This window comes from Pleuronectes platessa, chromosome 1 (assembly GCF_947347685.1).
Source record: "Pleuronectes platessa chromosome 1, fPlePla1.1, whole genome shotgun sequence".
Taxonomy (NCBI): Eukaryota; Metazoa; Chordata; class Actinopteri; order Pleuronectiformes; family Pleuronectidae; genus Pleuronectes; species Pleuronectes platessa.
In genome coordinates, this window is record NC_070626.1 from 6,399,990 (window position 1) to 6,423,400 (window position 23,411).

Sequence of the window (23,411 nt, forward strand, 5' to 3'; positions counted from 1 at the left end):
ATTGTGGTATGTTGTTGGTTGATTATAGACACAGTAATACAGAAATGGGGATCAATCAGTAAAATCCCAGACGGTTTCAATCCTTATTTTCTCTATTGCTGTGGTTTTGTTGATATACTGACCAGCGTCAACCAGAGTTAGCAATTCTCAAAGACAAAGGCGTAGCAAGCTATAAGCAATTGTGCAGAAGAAGTGGCAAAGCTACAGATTTATTGAACTTGTCTATGTGGACAAAATCAGAAGTGTGCTTTGTGGTGGGGAGACTGGGGAGGGAGAGATAGATGGGGACAGGGGGCTGTAATAGCAGGAGAGCTGCTACTGCTATTGCCATAGCAAGCAAATGCTAGCATCTACTGTCGCAAAAATTTTCCAAATTTGGCTCCACTTCGCTTCTTGTGTGCACATTTGCGAGCCAGAGATGAGATCTTGAGCCAGCCAAAGCCGTCCTTCTTCAATGTGATAACCATATTAATTTTGGTCACTCGAATTGTGATACAAAGTTTGAATCTCTAAACAGAAATCATCGTAACTGCAGAAAGCTAAACAAGAACACTACGGACACAAGGACAGATTAGACAAGAGAGAGGGAAAAAGAAAACATGAGATCAACATTGAATTCAATTCACTGTCGAAAGGTTCACGCTGAAGTTTCTACCATTTCCTTTCTTGGTTGAGTTTTCATGCCACAAGATCATCTCATTTCAGAGATCTGTTGTGATGGATCTGTCATGACACTTTGAAGACATATAGGAAGAGGGCACCAAGACCAATCAACAGCAGCGAGCAGTAGTGTTACCAATAAACAGTAGTATAAGGTGGATGAAAAGTAATCATGGGCAATGGCTGAAATTTGTTCGTTACGGAATAAAAAGCTAATCCGGTTTACAGACTTCTTAGATTGCCCAAAGGTTTATTTACAGCTTTTAGTTCTTTGAATTCACTGAGAGCATCAGTGAGTGCACTGGAGAGAGCTCTTTCTGCTGCCGTCTAAGAAAGAATACAGCAAGAGGAAAGGATGAACAACTGTGGATCATATCTTTAATGTTCGATATATCACACTAATCAAGTTGCTTTTTATCAAGGATTTAGCTTAATGAGAAAAATAAAACTGAAGTTAAAATTACAAGAAAACAGTAGTTTTAGAATCTCCACCCACTCTGTTCATCTTCTTTCTGTCTGCTCGATCTCCTCCTGATTTTCTTCTTAGAGGAATCACAGCTGGCCTCAGGAGACTGGACACTGGTTTGCTCAGTGAAAACTGTGACACAAGATCATAATTTTCAAACTAATTAAATGGCAGAAGGAGTAAGGGCTTGATTATTTAACTACATTTGACAATAACTGCACATAATGACATTCCCCATTGCTTGAAGGTGTTGCATGCACTGATACACTGAACAAGGTAGGAATATTTTAAAATGTTTTAATTTGGCACCATCGAAAGCCTGAATCCAGCTCTGGTAATAACAGCCAGAATGAGCATTTCCATTTGAGAAACAGCGGTTGGTTGAATAAGAACTGTGTCTTCTCTATTCGCTAAAGGCAAGGGAGTAATATATGGTGAAGCTGAGCCTGTCCGATTCACTGTATGGACAAGATTTCAAAAAATCCATTTGCCCATCTTTCTAAATGGACTGAGTTCCAACTATCTTTGCATTAGTGCTGAAAACTGATGACTGTTTGTTGACCACAGGGTCAACATACAGAGACAACAACCATTCACCCCTACAGCCTTCGATTTTGAGTCTGGAGTTTAACCCAACCCAAATCTGTCAGTCTTTGGACTGTGGAACTGGACTGTGGAAGCCAGAATATCCACAAACCAGGATTCGACCTGGGAACCATCTCGCCATGAGGCAACAGTGGTAGCCTCGCCACCATCTTGCCACTCCACAGTATGACTTACAAACAAAAAATTCAATAGCCAAATGTGATGAAAATATTTGAGATCTTTCATAATTTATTGTATCCAAGATAGCCTGTTGGAAATCTACAATTTGGAGACAGTGACTAATGTTGTTGTTTTATTGTCCTGTGCAAAATGCAAATTTACTCAGTTTTTTTTTTTACGACAACCAATACATTATGAGTAAATCACAACTGTGTTCATACTATATGTCTAAAATGGTGTTAACCCATCTCTCATTGGTGTGAAGTCAGTACCTGGAGCAGGCAATCGTCTGCCAGACATCTGAGCCGGCTGAGACGTTCTGGTCTGGAAGAAAGATAAATGGACAGACGGTCAGACAGTCAGTTAGAGAGAAAGGCAGTCAGTCAATTAGACAGTCAGTCACACAGAAAGGCAGTGAGTAAATCTTTTCAAACTGATTTCCAAAGCTCTGCTGTCAGGAACCCATTTGTGCAAGGCTATTTCAGAGACCACCAAATTTATGGCCATTGTCGGATATGCACAATACGATCTTTTACATTTATGGACACATTAAAGCAACAAAACTGAGTCGCAGTGGTGGGTTTGGTGTGAAGGAATGAAATACATGACTAAGGAAGGCTGTTCAGTTTGTTTCACACCACAATTATAAGTCAAATGGCCAGGGGCGTAACTAAAATGTGCTTGGAAAAAATACTATAGAACACTTAAGTAGTGCAGTGATTTCTTCACACCCACTCACATCCTCATCCTGAATAATAAACACAGCAGCTTATAAAAGTGATTGTTTGTTTACAGTCCTGATTCCTTTTATATCATTAAGTGTAGCCAGATGATTCTTGTGGATCTTGTTTTTATGGTGGTAGATTGTTCATTGCTCTGACTCTAAAATATGAACTGCTATTCTGTACCCCCACTGCTCACCTTATATTATGGTACAAGGAGCAGAAACATCATGTTGTGTGTGGATTAAATGTTTTCAACTAACTTGGACCGCGTATTGTTGTGAATAACCCAGTGGGCAGCTCGACCCAGCCACAGCCTGGAGAGATGACTAACAGGAAAATAGAGCCCATTGGGGCCATTAGAGGTTAATCACCCAAGGTAGCAGTGTGCAGGACCAGAACATGAGCTGAACAATTTCCCACAAGTCTGTGCAGTATCTTGGGGATACAATCACTGGGATATTGAGCAGAAGCCTAACAAGGAGAAATGGCATATACTGTATAGACCATGACAAAAATACTTAAAGATGAATCGGTAAGGGAAACCATCTCAGACACAGAGAGAAGTATATTTCAGATGTGTGGCTATACTCTGAAGTCAGAGACTACTATGAGAAACAATTACAGGCAGCATTCAGGTTGGAACAAGACCTGAGCCAAGCCTTTGGTGGGAGGCTCTGTAAAATGATTGTTGTATAGCAATTGGAGAAATGACACCAAAAAAGGAACAGCAGCCAAAAGTAAATCACAAGCAAAACTGAAGAAGTAACGCTGACTATTGACTACAATCTCAATACTGAAGGCTATGAGTTTGCAGTATTTAAACAACTGCATGCCTAATGATCGAAGGAATGGTCCATCCATTGCAGTTTTTAAAAACAGATTAAATACTTTTTTATTCACAAGTGCCTTTAACCATCCCATCAATGCTTTTAATATTTTTTCTATTTTTCTTTAAAACATTTTCATGGACTTTAATTGAACTACTTTTCTCCATCAACTTATTCTAAAATAGATTTACACTGATTATTTGTATTTCTTTTACTCCTTTTATTCCACTCTAATAAATCCCTTTTAATTTGCTTGAAATGTGTCTTAAACTGTCATTTCAAATTTTACATTGATTTCTTTTAATTCTGACTCTGTGTTGTTGAATCTACCTCTTTGTATGAAATGTGCTTTATAAATAAGAAAACTGCCTGACTTAACCTTAAAATGACTAACAGTAGCAGCAACATCTACACAGATGCTTTTCGACAGCTCATGTTTATCTTGTGTACGACTATGCCTCCCTGTGGGAAACACTGGTATCACCATTGGATTTGTGAACCTCCAGTCTATCATGAAGATTTAACATCTGTCCAGTGCAATTCCTCTGCTGCTAGTCATTGCTCCAGTTTGAAGTTAACTATATAGAATTTAAAAAAGCTCTTTGCCAGAAGACAGTAATTATCGGTGGGAAGAATGTTTCTAGTCAGCTTCAGTAACAACGGTTTTGCTACTGAGATTGGAACAATAATCATTCTAATCCAAAACTCACATGAAGACAAAATCTTTGAATAGAATCCTACCTTTGGTTTTAGTGGCACAGCATAAACAGGTTCTGTGAGTGAACAAGTGTCCCCTCTATCAAGTGTTTGGTAGATATGGTCCTCTCTGTCCTCTTCATCCTCCTCCTCCTCCTCCCCCTCCCCATCATCCTCATCCTCTTGCTCTTCCTCTTCCTTGTCTTCCAGCTCCCTGTCTGAGTGGTCAGAGGAAGACAGGTGTCGCCTAACAGGCAAATCTGTCTCTGACCATCTGTCCCTGAGGAGGATAAGAAGATAATATCTCAAAAAGATTAATGGAGGAAAAATAGCTTCAATCTAAATTCAATTTCACTTTTCTTGTAGGGAAAAACTAATAAAACCTTTTTAACGTATACTAGAATTATTTATCACAGCAAAACTCATATTCAAAAAGCCATGAAACACTGACAATGAATAAGCAGGACCAAAAATCAAGACCCTGAAACCGAAGCAGTTAAATGGATATCAGCCATTATAAATTGCATTAATTCCAACGATTTTTTCCTATTGCGACATATCAAATCTCCTCAATGACAGATGAGTAAGTGATTTTAAGGCTCACCACAAGATTATGATTTATTTATATGAATATTTTCTGCGTCATGACAAACAGTGGGTTGGGTACAGAAAAAAAACAAGGCCTATATTCTTCATTATAATGTAAATGTATGTTCAAATCCCACATTTACATACAACTATTTTACTTTTCCAACATTTCACAGAATCATAAATGAGACTGAAGCTGAATTAAAAGCCAGATTAAAAAAGTGTCTCGTGATAATACTAACATTATTTTCAGAGGAGGTTTACCTGGTGTAAATTGCTGTGCTGATGTGTGGTTCAGAAATGAAAGACTCTGAATGGTCATGGTCACTCTCAGAGAAAGTCCTTGGTCCGGCAAGAGGGATGGCCCAGGTCTGTCCAGTGAGCGAAGAAGACAAGATGGCTGCAGCTAAAGCTGATCTGTGGATGAGAAGACACAATTCAAATGAGGAGAGACAGACACTTTGTGTAAATGGTAAATGCTCTTTATTTTAAAGTGGTTTTCTAGTCTTGAACTAAAAGAACCTTACAGTGTAGTTTTGCTATTCACTTATTCAAACAGACATTCATAGAGTGTATCTATGCGCAGCACTTTCTCTACCATCACTCATACATTACATTTCATTTTACTTGACACTTTTAGCCAAAGCGACTTACAATAAGTGCAATTAACCGTGAGGGTACAAACCCGGAACAACAAGAATCAAGTAAGTACAAAAACTTTTTATTTTCTTATCCAAGTTATAGTCAGAACAGATATGTCTTTAGCCTGAAGCAGAGGATGTGTAGAATGTCTGCTGTCCCAATATCAACAGGGAGCTCTTCATCCATTTAGGAGCCAGGACAGCACACAGTCATGATTTTGTCGAGTGGTCAGGGTTGTAAGATTTAACCATGTCCTGGATGAAGACTGGACCCTATCCCTGGGTAGGGCGGATATGATCCCTGCTGTGGCACAGCCATCATGCACAATTTGGGGTTCAGTGTCTTTTCTAAGGACACTTCAGCCAACTGCCTATATATATTGTGTATCATGTGTAACATAAAAGCACAAGAAATGTGACCTGCCACATCACAAATTTAAATTGTTTATGTTTTCTCATCTTGATACTTCCGTTTAATGAGTTAAAAACCTTGTTTCACATTCAACATGTGGTATAGTGTGATTGATCCAACAACACAAATGTACCCCTCATCTACCCCTCTCTTTTAAAAGGTTCAGTCAGTACGTTTTCTGGTACATGCAGGAGATTATAATAATACAGGTCTTACAGAAAGCAATGAGACGCAAAAGAACAAAATAGGGGTTAAACTAGTGAGGAGCGTTAGGTACCTGGGTCTCTCAGGTGAGGGATCTGGACTGCGGGGGGGTGGGGTACGAGGCACAGCAGGTTTAGGAGCAATAGAGGCAGCAGGGATCAAACCAGGGGCTATATGCTTCTACACAACACACACGTAGAGATTAGGTGAAGGACAGGGTTAGCAAAACATAGACATACTGTAAGTCACACTAACACACACAGAGTGTTGGTTCTATGGCAATGATTAAGGACGGAAGCTATTAATAATATTAATAATAATAATAATGACAATGTTAATTGGTGCTTTACAAGGAACAGACAATGAGAATAAACACGAAAACTGAGGAAAAGCTAAATAAGAAGATAACAAAGTCAAAGGTCTGATCTGATCTGAACGATATCCTCCACATTGACAGGTTTATACAACAGCCTGAGGACTTACTCTGCTGGAAACACACTGTGTATCAGCCACTACAGATCACATATTCATGTTCACACTAACTGGCAGAAGATTAAAACTGGGCAATAAATGAACTGTTAATCAATTACTGTTTTAATATGGCTGAACAAAACTAATACAATACACGAGAAGTGTGATCAGGGCTCAACTATCGTTACCAGACGTTAGCTTGAATGTTGAATCTGCTCGGTTCATGTTATCTCCACCAGAAGTATAAGCACTGAGCCTGTCAGCTAACTAGACACAGGAAAAGCTGCATTTATTCCCTGGAAGACTCCGAACTTACAAACGGCTTGTCCTTGTCCCTCTGAAGTTTTTTCAACATGGTGTCAAACAGGTCTTGGACGTTTCCTTCAGCTGAGTTACTGCTCCAGTTCGGAGGGAGACCAGTTCACCGCGTGGTCCTTCAGTGTGGACGCGTCAGGGAAGCCTCTGTGATGTTTCTCGTGGTCTCTCCTTCACCAGCTGCTGGACTCCACAGGCTGCTGTGTTGACACGGTGACGGTATCCAGACGCTGCACAAGCTGGAGACACGTCCAAACAACAGGAGCGTTGATTGGCTAAGAGCGAAGCAGGAGGCCAATCAGGGACTGACTTAATTCACCTAGCAACCCTGCCCTTAACAACAGGCGGACCGACAAACAGGCGGCGGTATCGTTCCATTTAATGATAAACTCTTTCTTTCTTTCTTTCTTCAATAAATCCAACGTGATATTTATACCGCAATGTGGAATATACAGTTAACTAAGTATGACATGTGATACATAAAGTACCCACTACACACATTACATTGTTGACCATTCAAATATATAATTTTTTCAATATGATTTAAACTATTTTAAATAACTAAACAAAATTCAATTTTATTAAAGATCCAGATTAAAAATGTCTTAAACTTCTCCATATTTATCACAGCAGATCTTCAGAATGTTGGTTTTATGTAGAAATATTTTGGTGTAACGTAAATCTGTGCAGTTAAGCACACTTGTTCTGTGCAGGCGATTGAGAAAATATATTTACTTAAGAAAGGGTTTCCCCCCTTTGGCTGTAAATCTTCTGAAAAAATCAGTGTGTGTTTTATCAAGTGCTGTCCTTTGCCCTGAGGAATGGTTGAAATGAGAATCCTGTAACCAAAAGTCAACAGATTTGATCCTTGCAACATTCAATTGTCCTGCAAAAACTCAATAGGATAAAACTCATTGTAGAGAGTCTGATGCTATGAATGGTATGGATGAAGAAAGTCCTGCTGGGCAAATTTGTTATCATATGTTGTTTCTGCTCTGCTTCTATGGTAGTGGATTAAGATGCCATGTGAGCTCAGACCTGAACTTAGTGAGTGACAGCTCGCTGAGGCCTGTGGTCAAACTTCATTCCAGTCATTCCCAACCTGCTCGACAGTATCGGCCAATGAGCTGCATAGAACCACTAGCATATTAAAAGCAAACCCAAGAAACTTGTTTTGCCCCCATTTTATTGACGTTTCAGTTTACACACATAACACAAAGACTTACCAACAACGCATTTACACCACAGTTGCTATGAGTACAGATAAGAAGCAAAGGCAATCTGAAACCTCAGAAAAGCAGGAAGCATGACCTTCTGCATATACACCAAGGCGTTTAAGATCACTGTGCACTGTGAAATGAGTGCAAAGATATGTTTAAAACATCTTGCCTCTGTTAGCTGTTTACTTGGCACTTACTAATACGATTAATTTACTGCAAATTCTTGTTATTATGACATTTCCTTCATGATTTTGTATAAATGGCACTTCAGATACCATTAAAAGGTAAACAGATTGTTACATCTTCTCAGTGTTAATGTCTAAAAACATTTACATTTTAAAATATCTTTACAAAGACAACATGTATCAGTATATACGTTCACCAAAGGATTAAGCGAGGCTAGTAAAATACATTCCTCAAAGACACCAACCAAGAAATCCAACGTGCAAAAATTCACAACTTGACCATTCACAAACTACTTCTGAAACCTACAACATACAGGTAAATATATATTTTTGTGTGTACTTTTTTTCGTTACATAAATAATTTGATTATCAAATGTGTACAAGAATCTACTTTGTAGATAAAGCCATAGTCCAACACTGCAAAGTGTCAGGTGAATGTCGGATGTGACGAGGATTAAGACGAGTAGAGACAAATAGAAACCTGACTGCAGGGTTTGATCAAAGTCACTGTTGGGTGACCAGCTGTCTGGGTTCAATGCAGGAATTTTATCAGTCTGCCCACATTCTTCCCTTCTGGAGGTAAATAATCTTTTAACTGCAGGACGACTCACATTACTACTGACAGACAGCTAGTGCTTGTCTTATCGATGGACAAACTACCAGGCAGGGGCAGCACTGATGAGGTTAAGAATAGTCAGGTAAAGGTATAAACAAGCAAAATGGGGATATGGAGGCATTTTGGTTTGTGGCATCACTGGTACATTAAGCAGAAATGCCAACATTTCCATTTCCAACGATTCCCAGGCAACAAAAATCCTCAAAGGCTGTCTCACAAATACAAAAGTGACATTAATATGGAATCAAAGTGTGTATATATACATTTTTTAGCAGCTTATAGAATATTGCATTCATCAATTCTCCACAGAAAAAAAAAAAAAAAAAACTGCACGGCAAATTTTGTTTCCCTCAATCACTGTTTAACATACTGTAACAAGGTTACATATATATATATATTGAGAAAATATGGTATTTCCCCCCCAAAAAAATGATCAGTGTCCACTGATTGCAACAAATATTGTGGCAATGACCAACGCCTTCGCATGTACAGTATGAAACATTGTATTAAGGATACACACAGGACGTAACTGCTCAGTGCGCAGCTACATCAGTACACAATGGCACTAAAAAGGGATAAGCCACATTAAAATCACTCCCCTGCAGTCGAGTAGAGAGAACGATGCCGGGTGTGTTCTTGCAACTTTTTGATTTCGTCCTTCAATTCGTCTGGAGTGTTTCTTCCAGAAAACACGGTGAGATGACAGTTTCACTTAGAAACCTGTCTAAGTGCTGTATAGATATAGCCTGGAATTATATATTTTTTCCCTCGGTGCAGTTGTACTGTGCTGTACGCAGACTGGCATGGAACAGTCCAGTTTATTTCAGGTACTGTACTGGTGAGGTCACCAGTATGCAGTATTGGGCACAGCCACTTTCCAAGGTAGCTGGCAGTAATGTCACATTGTTGACACACAAGCTACACACACACTACTGCTCAATGTTCCAGTGAAAACACCAAAGGGCACTGACACTGGACCATCGCAGGTCCAGTATGCGTACAGCACAGTACTTTATGCAGTCATGCTTGGCTCATTATGGATACTGCACAATGTCTGCAGACAATCAAAAGGTCTGCGGCTGGTTCAGTACAGGACGCTGTCGTTGTTGTAGGAGCTGGAGCTGGGGAAGGTGGGACAGGGTTTGTTCCAGGGCAGCGTGCCAGAGTTGTCTGCCGTGGGGAGGCTGAGTGTGCTGGCGCTCTTTAGCCTGTTCTTCAGACCCCAGCTGAGGAAGGACGACTTCTTGGTCACTTTGCGGGTTTTGGAGTTTTTGTCGTCGTCGTCGTAGGCCAGACAAATCATGGAGTAGGTCTTCGGCAGGTTTCCAGAGAAGGTGGCACTCTTGGTAGTCTTGATGGAGAGATAGACAGAGAGACAATTAATTCAGTCACAATTAGTTTCTGAGTCCGGGGCCCTGGTCGAGCTCAGCGGAGTCATCTCATCTCATCAGATCCTCAACATTCTCTTGATCCCATAAACCATCATCAGTGTCTAGACCCTAGCAGGGGGTCCTATACTATGCAGCCACGCCCTCTTTCAACCTTGATGGCATCGCATGGGGTCTAATCATCACTTTTATTTATTATTGTCAAGTCAATACATTTTATTCATTCTTCAGATAAAGTCTCTCCTGATTGAACTATTATTACAAATTGCTGCTATCAGTTTTAACATTAATTATGTCTATAAATATCCCCGTTATTATTGTCATTAAAAACAACCAATGACAGTGCATAAATACAACTCTTCCAGGTCTCTCGATCTCTCTTTTTCCTCTTCATCTCCCTCTCTTATCCCACTTCTCCCCTATCTCTCTTCTCTCATCCCAACCAGTTTTTGTCGCTGTTTTAAAACTTGATGATACATACACAGAATCATATCAATAAACTAGTTTTAATGCTCTCTGTTTAATTCCATCCATGTAGGTCACATTCAAAGGTCTATTTCTCATGAGAAACCGTATGGACTACTGACTAAGTCAAGAAACACTACCTTCAAGAAGAAACCTGACACTCTGTCAAGTCATCTGTTACTAACACCAAATTTGCCATCATACTGTTTGAGAGATGACTTTTCTCTTTTCTCTCAGTGAGTAGGAAGAAAATAAGGCGGGGCCTACCACGGCAGGATTGCTTTCCATCATGCTGACCACTTGGATGTCGATACCCTCCTCGTCCACGTCCTTCAGCAGCCGCATCACGTCGCTCACACTGAACCATTTGCAGTCAGTCTCGCCCACGGCAATAATGTAGTCACCTTCTTTGAGCCCATCAGCCTGAGAAAGACATTGAGGTAGAAGAGCCATAAAGAGAGGAGGGTTAAAGTGAGGAGTCCTTATGTTGTGGCAGCGCAGAGTAAATGTTTACAGTGGAAGGTTTGTTTGAAAGACTGGGTCACCTACTTTCCTTCAACACCCTGGAGGTGGAGGGGATCAGCAGAGAAAATACTGAGGTTTAGTCCCAAACAAAGTAGGGAATTAAAACTTCAAGAGAACATTATTTCATAGCTGTGGGAAATCTTTCTTATCTACACATTCTCAGCTATTTATGTCCAAAAACTCAATCTGAGTTTTTTGAAGGCTGATCGACTCCAGAGAATCAGTTGAATGCAGCATTAAACGTTATAAAGAGTCTGACCTAGTTAGGCTTATGCAATACCACTTGACTGTTTCTCTGTAAAGGCTGTTGGGCATAATAAGAGTCTGCTCATTGTCAACACCTCTTAATGAGCAGTCAGACTGGGTTAATACTCTCGGATTCTTAATTCAATTAGTTGCCAGAGTGGATGAAGGGGGGCTGGGGTCGGAGGGGTGGTCGCTCAAAACACTTGATGGGCCAAATCCTGTCTCGGTTTCGGACACGGACTTTAATTAATCAACAGTTCTCTAAGCAAATAGGATTGTGTCATTTTAACTTATTTCATATTAAGTATGCAAACATGCTTGACATTTTAAGCTGTTAAATTCCACTCACTGCTGGTTCATGCTGGTGCACAGAGTTCAGATTTAACAACTTTTGCATCTGGCTTTAGTTTAAGTTTGACAGTGGAGAGTACTGAGCTGGGCCCTTGCTACAAAAAAAGCTGTTTGTTAAATATTTTTTTTACATACTGGACGTAATGAACACTCTGTGTTGAATGAGTTCATAAGTTAATGAAGATGAGAGTATTTCATAGTTAAACTAAAAAGTGGCTAAAAGACAATTAAACTGAATCAGAGAACTTTGATGATCCGTGTGATGATTTCAAGTCTCTGCAAGAGAGCATGATGTTGATACCATACTGACATGCACTGATACTAAGAGATGAAAACATTGTAGAAAACTTAATCTTTCCCTGTTCTGTGAAAGATAAGGAGGATAGGTTAACTTACAGCAGCTGGGCATAGTGGGTCCAACGAAACAACCTGGACTGGGGATTCTCCTTTCAGGGTGAAACCCAGGTCTCTGTCTTCTGGGCGGAGTCGTAATGTCCGTGGGGCCGTCCACCGCTGCTTGGCGGAGAAGACGGACAGAGGGCCCTGAGACGACAGAGTAAGTAGATGCACTGTTTAATATGGGTACAGGTTTATCATTTTGGTGAAGGCGCCATAATAATACCTGCATGTGTACATTTCAGCCCCACTTCACAGGTGGTTCAGGAAAGTCAAGTGACTATGCACCATATTTAAATGACCACTCTCACACAACAGATCCTCTTGGTTTATAAGTTTCTATATTTAGTGAACAAGTCATTTTCTGTTTTATAACTCACAGGCACAGTCACTGTTTCTTTGGAGAGAAAAAAAGAGGCCTCAGTTTACCAAGTGACTCATATCAAAACATTCCCAGCATACTTTATGTTGGACATGTTGAGTTGTAGATACACAGAACCTGCAGTATTGTATAAAATAATAGACATCAAAGAATTGGCCAAACAGTAAAAAATACTGAAAAGTATATTATTTTCTAATCCAAGGAGATTGGGGTTTGTCTATATTGGTTAGTTATTTAGAAGCATTACTCATAGAACATAGAACCGAAATTGTGTTATGTGGTAAGCCATAACCCCAGAAAGAACCTGTATATCTGATCCAGATCAGGATGCGGATCCAGGATTTTGTTTGTCTTTCTTTAACATCTGAAAATGGGGTGTAACATTTTTTGGGAATTATGTGTGAGCCTTGACTGTAGATATATTTGAGCGAATATCCATGAGTTTATGAATTTTCTAACAGATTTAAAAATCGAGTGAATTCAAATGTTGTTTCATAAGGATGTAGGCTTTTTTAAGACATTGTATATTAACATGAAACCTGTAACTACCAATGTGTAGCTGAAACAAGTAATATAGCCTTAGTAATAAGGCTTGGTTTAACTTTTGGTGACTGTTGGGCCTTTGCAGAGGTATGTGCTCTACTGAGTGCAATTCTAAATTAAAATGGTTTGAAAACAAGCTTTTTCAAGACAAATATTTGATATTTGTTCTTTTAAAATGACTTAATTGAGTCATCTATTTATTTTCTAAAGTATAATACTGACTAATAAAATCTCTATTAAACAGAACTGATCACAAACATTTCCTACGTTCCCATTTCGACTGCTGAAGCCAACTGTTGCCTTGCATTAATACCCTTATCTGCTGGGAAAATCTCTGCTCCAGTAAAGCCTGACAAACAGCATTGCCTCTCCTACCACTTCAATTATCACCATAGCAGTTGTATGGAGAGATAGTGCAGGATTTATCTGTTCAGTCTCGCAGTGCCCGGCAGATCCCGAGGGATTACTGTCTTGCTGCTGAGACTGTTAATGAAGAGGAATATACCAGAGGGGGAGTTATTCAGAGATTCTTACACCTGCTGCCTGGGAACAAGCACTGTTCCTTAACCTCCATAACAGCTATCTGCTTAGAAACCTGTTGGTCTTAAGATTGAAGCCTATTTTTATTGTTATACTCATGTTAAAAAGAGGTTAAATTGCAAGTATGCAAGTTAGTTTACAAGGATGCAGACAGAAGTTTCCACTTCCATTGACAGAATATGCCAGTGCCCCCTCCAAGCCACCACCATAATATGTGTCAGTATAATAATATGATCCCAAACAAACATTTTAGTATGAGCCATCCCAAAAGAGATCAAACCCCAAGCTTTGGGAATATTTAAGAAACTGTCTTAAGATAAATTCAAATAAGCAGGAACGACTTTATGATAGGTTTTTAGTTTGAAACTTCAGCTCCTGCCATCTCCCTCTGAATAGATCTCACAATAACCTAAATAGAGTTCAAGTCAGTATCCATGGTTAGTGTTAGTTTTGCCTTTATTGCCCATGGTGGAAGTCCAGGAGGCTTTAGGAAGAAAAGAGGACCAACTGGCCAAAGCCTCCTAGAATATCACCCTTGGTTGGTTGTACTCAGAAATAACAACAAATTGACTCTAGGTGTTAAAAACATGTGAAACTTTGATTTCAAATCATTTACTGAATAAACCAACCAACATGTACAAAAAGAAAACAGCATTGTGAGTGGAAGAAGATTAGTAACCCACATACCAGCCTCTGGAAAAAGTCGGTGACTTTCACCTTTGTGGTTGCCGGAACCTCCATTTCTGCTTTGTGCTCTGTCTTAGCTAGGGAAAGAAGGGGGGAGAAAACAAAGCCGTCATTCTACAGTGTCTACTCTTACAACCACATTTTAAACAGTAGCTCGGCCGAGAGGCAGGCAGGGAGTTGACAGTGTAAACATTACATCATGCGTGTCTGGAAGCAAACGTCACTTATCACATCTGATTGCAGCTGGTGTGGTTCACAATACAGCTCAGTTTTTATGAGCCGTTTCCTCGGCGACGGAGCTCACATATCAACAACGGGACATTAGTGTCATTTGTTTGTTGTGGTGACTTTAAGGTGACTGGTCAGTTTCTATGTCGACCCCAGAGTGAATCGTCGTCACTCAAATAAAGTTAACAATCATCCTGATGCTATCTTCACTTCTCATGTTTACTTTAACAGGATGTTTATATTGATTGTGGTGCTGCTCTCTCTTTAATCCCTTAATACCAGTGGTGGGATGTACATTTACTTCATTACTGTACTAATGTTCCTTGTTTGGATCTGCATTTGACTAAGTAGATTTATTTTGAGGTCATTTTTACATTTATGTCACTACACATACTCCACTATATTGTTTACAATGCACTACATAACGTTGTATATTCCTTTTGTCTCATTTCTAAAATTAATCAATAACGAGGGGGGAATTGGTCCACTGATCCAAGCAGTGAAGGCAGCTTACATTAGAGCTTGCCTCCTTTAATGAGAGTCATACAAAAGCTAATGCAAAGAGTATATTTAGTCTATTGATTTGTATTTTTACTTAATTCAAATGTTTCAGTACGTCCTCCAGCGCAGCTCAACACTCACAGATTATGTCGGGTGCTTCCGTGTAGTCTGTAAATTCTTCCTCGTTGTCATTTTCGCTGAACTTGTTGAGCGAGCGCTGGTGACTTGCTTTTAAAATGTCCTCCAGGATATCCAGCTTGGTCAAGTGGTGGCACAAACTATATATCCTCAGAGCCTCTTCGTGACCCAGGATGGCCCGTCTGATGTGTGCTTTGCCTACAGAGAGGGAGGAAAATGTATTTATAAAATGGATGAGGGGAGGAGCAGGGGAGAGAAGAAGAGAATTAGGAGGAGAGCCCCGAGGACGGACAGAGAGGAAAAGGTAGAGTCAGGTCAGGTGTTAAAGCAACTCTTTCTGCTGTGTTCTACTGTTTACATTAGCTGTCCTCTGGGTGTTCACTCTTACCAATGCGCTCACGTTCTTCTTTGTTCTTCAGGATGTCCAGAGGAGAGCGTCCCTCGGGAAGGCGATCATAGACCTGAGACAAGGTCTTTTCCTGCTGGTCCTCATCATCACTAGGCCCCACTGCACACACAAAGAACCCCAATAATTAATCATATTATTATATATATGACAAATATCACAAAATTAGATATATTATCCATCCATCATCTTTTGAGGGTTGCAAAGGTGCTGGAATAATGAGAAATATATATATTTTCACCTCTACAAAATTTGATTGCTGTATGTCTCTTAGCAGGATTATTCAATAACGATTGGACAAAATTAAAAAAAATTCTAAAAATCAGGCATACTTAGAAGAGTCTTTTAGGTGTCTGTGCAATTTGATGCAGCTTGATTGAATTTAAGGGGTCTGTTGGGCCAAGGCAGAAGTATGCGCTCTACTGAGTGCCATTCTAGTTTCAGAGAACCATCTACCATGCAGGACATTTTCTGAAACAAACAGCTAACACTACACTCACACACTGCGAGATATGAAAGGAAACTGTTTACAGATAAGTCAGTAAACACAGTACATAATTCGATACAGTCAAGTGCACTGAAATATAAACTAATACATTTATCAGAGAGAACAATCTATCTATCAGCCAATGATATTGATGACTCAGTTCTGAGTTGAACTTGACTGCCTTCACATCCTGGCTCATCACATTGAACTGTAAAATCTGGAGCAGCAGCTCTTTCTGGAAGCCTGACCAGTCTGTTTCACAGAGGCCGTATGAAGCTTTTATTTAGCAGTGTGTTTGTGGTTGACCCTTTTACTGAAGTGGCCTTTATTCTGTCTCAATTTCTGGGCCTAGTCCCCGTTTATAATTCTGTGGTAATTGCTCTATTCTCCTCAGTCACGCAGGAATCTGTTAATGAGCTGCCAAACTAAAAGCTGCTCCGCTCCACCGTTCCCCTATTCAGACCCCGTCCCACTCATAGTACCGAGGAGAACTAGGACCATCCACGGTAAAGCTCATGACTATCTCCTGAATTCTGTTTTCAGTTTAATCTCTCATAACTTTGAATGGTGAATATGTAATAAGAAAAACAGGAATCCAACAACAGTGTAATAGCCCATCAAATCTAGTGCTTTTAAATGATTAGTTGTGAAGTGGACTGGTATCCCCTAAAAAGGAGAAGCCATTAAGAAATGAAATAATATGATAAATGATTAGCAACAAATGCTACCAGTTTTTGTTAGCTCTAAAAGCATCCTTCACATCCTCCCTCACTCAGTCTCTGGCTCTCACACTATTTCTATCTGCCATTTGATCATGTAGACGACCTTAAGACCTTACACAAACTGTAATTCTCCAGCAGTCTACAGTACTTATACTTCACTGAGTCCAACTGTCTCTTATTTCCTTAAAGCTCTCTCGGCCTCTCTCTCTCTAAGCAGCGTTCCTGGAAACACAGTCTCTCTTTACCCTGGGGTGTGTGTCCCTTAAATAGCTGTTATGTAATAGCATTGTGGCCGGCTGTGGCTCAGACCAGCCATTTAACATGACCAACGTGGTGTCCTACAACAACAGTTTAAGAGATGGATTCGGTTTTACAAGGCATTCAAGATCAGGTTGAAGGAGTCTTGTGTTTTTACACCTTGTAAACCAACAGTTGCACTGATATCCCAGAGAGAGTCCATTAAATGTTATGGCAGGTGTTCAGATGGAGAGGAAGAAAAGGTTGACTACATACACTAAATCTTTGCAAACACAAAGTCCACCTGTTAACCTAAACTCACAGAGCTCAACTGTGCGGTTCCACAGATTTGGATTATCAGCCATAATATTTTAACCATCCGAGGTTGACTAACCACAAGCTATGTTAATGTGAAATAATGTTATAGACTCTAGCTACTGCGGAGATGGTAGTAGCTTGTTTAGCGTTTGCAGTGTGTGAAGAGCACACCGCTCTACTTGTTCTTACTGTATATATTGTTGTTTTATGTCCGATTGTTGTTTTTATGTCCAATGCACCAACCTGAACAAGGCAATTTCCTGTATGTGTGAATATACTTGGCAAATAAAAGAATTCAGATTCTGTTTCTGATATAACATCTAGTCCACAGTTCACACTATATAAAAAACTACTATGCATTGTCCTGCTAAAACAGTGGTGCTCATCACTATGTGATGAGTATAAGAGTTTTAATTTCCCCATGTACAGTTTACTTACACTGGTGGTCGAGAAGGGCTGAGGCTACGAAGTAGTGTGCCATGGAGCGGTAGTGGTTGGTTTTGACTTGCGACATGGTGGACCAGAACAATGGGACATTGTCTTTGATTGGCGTCTGGATCATGGACTGATGGACTTGGTCGTAAATTTCCGAGACCTGGCAGGAAAAGATAGACAGAGTTACTGAGAGGACAATTCTAGCACTGATGTGTATAAAATCACTGTTGGAGATGACGGATCTGGAGGTGGTGGCATTATCGCTTTACATTCAAGTACATCCTACTAATGTAAAACAAATGTCTTTAAAGATGTGAGCAGTGTGTGGCCTGTGCTGGTATATACCTTTGCAGCCTCCTGGGCCATTTTCATCAAGGAGGAGAACTGGTTTCGAATCCCAGGCAGTGCAGTCTTCTCAAACAGACACTCCTGAGCCTGAGCAAGCATCATGCGGATCAACATACTGAGCATGGCTGGACTCATGTCGTAGCTGGGGGTGTGGGTGAAGGTCTCCTTCAGGTGGTTCAGGATACCTGGAGGAGAATGAGTCCTCAGTACAACTCAAAAGAAAACGATTCCAACTCCGCAATAATGATAGTTAACACTCATTTAATTCATTTGGGATGTTCTGAGACAAATCAATGGCATTTTGTTGTAGAAGACTTCAGTATTTTTATGTTTATGACCTGTAGGGAATTAAATGTCTTTTGTCTTGTATTTCAAACAAATAATTCAAGCAGAATCTCTGATTAACCTCCCCTGCTGAAATGCTCTATTTATCTGTATTTTGGGGTATTGGTTTGATGTTTGGATGAAAGCTGAATGGAAAAAGAGACATAGAGGTTATATGGGAGATTGTATTCATGCTTTCTGTCTTGGCGAAAATAATTAAACGGAGAGTGCATCCCGACCATTGACTTAATTTTGTGAATTCCCAGTGAATCTTTTTGAAAAACGGAATAATCCAGTCAAGAACGCATATAGTTTACCGGATCACAAAACAACAAATTGTAGGGTTATTTACATATTTCTCCTTACAATTTCAGAAAATGTATCTTAAACCTACCAACTTTCAGTGGAGACTGCCTTTTTTTAACCAAGGTAGTACTATTTAATATTTGTCAATCGAATTATTGCAGCACTCATGTCTCACGTAGATATTTTCATTTGACATTTAAATGTTGCAAAGTCATTTTATTTCCTTACATTTTGACAATCTTGATTCCTCTGATTGTTTTAATCCAACATTTAAAAATGGCTTTATTTAGGGTAAAATGCGTATTAGTATGACCCTATGCTATTGTTTTTTTTCCTCCTCTTTTTCTGTCTCTATAATTTAAGTCAATATGATTGTAAATGACAGTCATCCCTCAATATTTAATAATGGTTAATAATGATAATGATGGTTGTAATCTAATGCAGTAATTTCATCTTCACCATTAATATTGAAGATTGTTAATAGTTTGTCCAGCCTGAGGTAACAAGCGATTGTGTGTAGTAAAACAGAAACTGAAAACTAATTGCAATGTAAGCAGTTTTGGTAGCTTACACATAAACATGCACTACATACAGTACAAAATAGCCTTGAGTTGATGAACAATATAACTATGATACATGTTTTGAGAAAGTTCCACACAGAAGTTATGTGATTCCATATGTCAGATACTCTCCACATTTCCCCCTCTGAAGGTCTGCTGCATTTACTAGAGTATTCAGTCAGGGAGAAAAGCTCACTGCCAGCAGTGGGATCAATGTCAGTGTGTTTCTTTAGAATTTAGCCAAAACACAAACCCTCTTCAATTAGTTTTTCATTTTTAATGGGAGCAATAAGACGATGAGCATTCCATCTGAGGGAGCCTCCCTCTTATTTTACGGATTAAAAAGCTGGCAGCAGAGACTTGAAGACAACTTAATAACAGAGCACTGACTCCATAGTCTGCATCTGAGACTCTGAGATATCTGACTGGCCCCTCCCATCCGCTTTTGTTTCACTGGCTGAAGGGCACTGCGGCAGCCCTTCAACAGCTAGCGTCCATGCCATTCACCTACTACCTCTTCACTCCAGTAACAATGCCCCTCATCCTGTTTCACTAAGTACAAGCCTCAATTACAACTATCAAAGCAATACAACCGAACCCCCTGCTCATTCAAAGCTGTAATTATAATGCCATACTCCTCGTATGAGCCAACTCATAATTCTATCAAGACTCGTCTGAGCTTCCTGAACTCTCTGAGAGCTGGGGAAGCAGCTTGTATGATATATTTCTGGAGCACAGCCACATGACAAGAAGCCAGAGAAGCATCAAATGGATTCATTTTTTCATCACGTAGCCAAAGTCAGAGGGTGGAGGCTTATATAGTTTTTCAAACTAAGGCTGTGTTTGCACTCATACTCATTCACCAAACAGTGTGTGCTTTTTCTGATTTTAGGGTGAATCGAGAATGTTTTCAAGGGAAAGGAACACTTCTTGTTCAGATAAAAAATTGTCACCTAGTGATGTTCAGCTAATTTGCATGCCAAACCGTTAAAGGGGACATATTATGCCAATTTTACCAGAAGTTGACATGGTTCCTTGGGGTCTTAATGAAATGTCTCTAACATATTTTGATCAAAATACCACAAGGATCATTTAAAACAGAACCTTTTAACCATGTTTAAAACAGCCCTCCTCAGATTGACCTGTTTTGAGTGCCCCGGTGGAGCCCGGCTAGCGTTAGCTCGCTCGTCCAAGTACATGTTGCGAGACTCCCTATATGGGCATGGTGTGACTATGATGTTTATTTAGGTTGTAATCCCATTCGATGCACTCTAACGTATCGCTTCTGACATAGAGGAACCACAACAAATCGCGGGAGTTGTTTTTTTCCAGAGTTTTTGGGACGGTAGACAAATGCCAGATACCCAAATTAACGTGTAGAAGCACTACAAAAGTGGAATTTTCATAATATGTCCCCTTTAAAAGAACAAAACAATTGAGGATACAGGTTGACAGGTTGTCTCTAATGCCATTTTTTTCCATTTTTTTTTGTGTGTATAACAGACAGCAGATTTTGAATGGGATCACAGATACAACTGGCTAGATAAAAGAAATTTGGAAAATAAAGTTTCTAATTCGAACGTCTGACAAAACCACTTCAAACCGAGGAATAATCAATTTTTTTCCCAGTTAACCACACCCATCTCTTCCTACCTGCAGCTTTCTGGAAGGAAGAGATGGCCTCCGCCAGGCCGACTATTGTCTGTCTGTCACTGCGGGTTCCGATCTGAGAGTAGAGGGCGGCCATGTTGAAGAGGATACTGGCCTTCTCCAGTGACATGTTCTGTTGGCACAATGGCACTCCTGTGAATGAGTCATACCTAAGGGGAAAAGGAGGAAGCTGTCACTGACTCATCAAAACCAGCCCAAAATGTTTTACACAAAATAAATCAAGTCAGGAGAAGGTAACAATGTAGAGGATATAACTAGTAATAGAGTACATGACATTTGGAATTAATATGTCCACCAGGCAATAAGCAGGTAAATAGGGGGAAAAAACATTTTAAAACCTTATATTCAGGAACATTATATATTCTTCTCTCCTCGATATTTGAAGATAGTGACAGTTTAAAGCCCTCTTATCCATCTCTGCTGAATGAAGTGAATTCAGCAGGGGCAGATTAAAACCAAAATGTGTAATGGCTCATGTCAACTGCATTAAAGAACAGCTTAAATTATAATGCTATTTGCATTTCCTGCTGAAGTACATTCTGTATAACTAATTTTATAGTTTTATATGGTACCAGGTGAAGAAGATGCCAGTCGGCCGGTTTGGGGAGAAGAATCTGCTCTCCATCAGAGGAAGATGGCTGAAGTATTTTGCAAACAGGTCCACTCCAGCTGCGTTTCGACTTGGTGTTCGGCAAGCCTACAACATGTAAGAAAAAATATCTGATACAGTTCTCGATAATGGGCTCCAATTAGTCACATTGGGTTCACCCATATCACAAAAACAGTTATTTTGAAAACTTTGCACAATTTCCCCTAGCTGTCTCAAGAGTTTCACTTTTCATCCTGCCACTTTAAGATTTATTTCTCTGAAAACTGTGCCAATTAAAAAAAATACACAGCAATGAAGCGGCACACTGCTGCAAATCCAGCAAGGTCTGTGAACGATTCAGAGAAAAATTTCACATTGTTTCTGTTTTCAGCCGTTCCTGTGAACTACAAAATACCATTATCCCATAATAATTTAGAAAATAAAAACAATCTTTTTGTTTTTGTGATTATACTAGAAACTTTTAATTGATTTATGACACTCCTTAAATACACCGGAAGAAATGATCTATCTAAAATGCTTGGTTTTATTTGTCTCTAAAGAAACTAAAGATCAGTAGAGCAAAACACAAAATCAGAAACATATACTGTCAGATGGGGGTGTGAGTGTTTCCTACCTGTCGCAGGTCCATCAGATCAGCAATCTCATTTTCAAAGCTGTTGCCATCATCGCTGTAGTGCTCCAAGATAAAGTCCTGTCAACAACAGAATAAAATCAACATCTCAACACAAAACGTTTCTATACTTTGCACAGAAATCAAAGTGGCTGGTGAGAACCATCACCTGCTCAAAGATTATCACATCAGAACAACTCTCACGATGTCTGTCAACAAACCACTGGCTGCTGGGCATCATAACTACTGTGTGTGTGAGTGTGTGTGTGTGTGTGTGTGTGTGTGTGTGTGTGTGTGTGTGTGTGTGTGTGTGTGTGTGTGTGTGTGTGTGTGTGTGTGTGTGTGTGTGTGTGTGTGTGTGTGTGTGTGTGTGCGTGCGTGTGTGTGTGCGTGCGTGTGTGTGTAGAAAGGCGTGGGTGTGAATGCAACTGTAAAGCGCTAAGTCGAGTCGTTAAGACTTGAAAAGCAGCTTTATAACTACAGTCACTTTTACATTGTGCGGTTGTAAGGAGGGAATGGTGAGACTGCTGTGGTTTCTTCTGTACCTTGAATGGAGTAGAGAAGTCAACTTCTTTTGTCTCCTTCAGTCCCAGAGCAATGAGGGGGATGTTAGCAGTTTCCCTGCACACAAAAAGAAACAGAGAAGTCATGACCGATCATTTCATCGTAATCATTATGCATATGAAGTAAATACTCTTGAAGTTTGCCTCCAGACGTGTTGGCAGTGAGGACAACAACACAGTAAACATGTTACAGCAGGGCCTCACGATAAAAAGTTCAATGCTGTGCTTTTTTGATTCCTCAACAATTAAGCAAGGCTCATTCTGTGAACATCGACAATGAGTCTACAGATACATTAAGAGGTTAATGGTGAAGAAAAGCAGTTTCTGAGGTGCGGCACATGCTATCGCCAACCGAAACTCCCTTTGACCATAGACCAAGCCTGGTTATGGATATCATGCTGTTGACAATAATATTATTTCATAATCATGTGTACATTTGTGGGATCAGCCTGGTCACATCAGCCACAGCTTTTTGGCTTTAGAAAGTTTATGTTTTCATTGATTCTTAACCGTGGTTTCATGGTAAGTCTGGATTAGACAGATGGTGCTGTTCGAGCAAGGCACCGCACACACTGCAGGGGTCAGGATTTAAAGGCGAATGAGCCCCCCCCCCCCCCAGACACACCACCTTGT

General features: G+C 40.0%; 2 protein-coding genes across 3 annotated transcripts in view; both read right to left on the minus strand.

The window, feature by feature from the left end:
- The window catches only part of cep89 (centrosomal protein 89), a 56,639-nt gene extending 49,645 nt beyond the window's left edge, over positions 1-6,994 (minus strand). Inside the window, exons 1-6 of the mRNA XM_053426067.1 lie at positions 6,772-6,994; positions 6,058-6,164; positions 4,992-5,144; positions 4,185-4,419; positions 2,164-2,215; positions 1,157-1,258 (exon numbers count right to left, since the gene is read on the minus strand). Coding sequence (XP_053282042.1) covers positions 1,157-1,258; positions 2,164-2,215; positions 4,185-4,419; positions 4,992-5,144; positions 6,058-6,164; positions 6,772-6,810 — 688 coding nt within the window. The 5' untranslated portion in view covers positions 6,811-6,994. The remainder of the gene's footprint in view (positions 1-1,156; positions 1,259-2,163; positions 2,216-4,184; positions 4,420-4,991; positions 5,145-6,057; positions 6,165-6,771) is intronic.
- Positions 6,995-7,939: 945 nt separating this feature from the next.
- The window catches only part of rhpn2 (rhophilin, Rho GTPase binding protein 2), a 32,702-nt gene continuing 17,230 nt past the window's right edge, over positions 7,940-23,411 (minus strand). The window contains exons 4-15 of one of the 2 annotated variants that reach the window (XM_053419453.1): positions 22,761-22,836; positions 22,219-22,296; positions 21,568-21,692; positions 20,978-21,144; positions 18,132-18,319; positions 17,790-17,946; positions 15,570-15,689; positions 15,185-15,379; positions 14,345-14,391; positions 12,163-12,309; positions 10,912-11,067; positions 7,940-10,142 (exon numbers count right to left, since the gene is read on the minus strand). In XM_053419453.1, the coding sequence (XP_053275428.1) occupies positions 9,876-10,142; positions 10,912-11,067; positions 12,163-12,309; positions 14,345-14,391; positions 15,185-15,379; positions 15,570-15,689; positions 17,790-17,946; positions 18,132-18,319; positions 20,978-21,144; positions 21,568-21,692; positions 22,219-22,296; positions 22,761-22,836 (1,723 nt within the window). In that variant the 3' untranslated portion in view covers positions 7,940-9,875. Of the gene's footprint in view, positions 10,143-10,911; positions 11,068-12,162; positions 12,310-14,314; positions 14,392-15,184; positions 15,380-15,569; positions 15,690-17,789; positions 17,947-18,131; positions 18,320-20,977; positions 21,145-21,567; positions 21,693-22,218; positions 22,297-22,760; positions 22,837-23,411 lie in introns of both variants that reach the window. The other variant, XM_053419448.1, reaches the window with a different exon arrangement.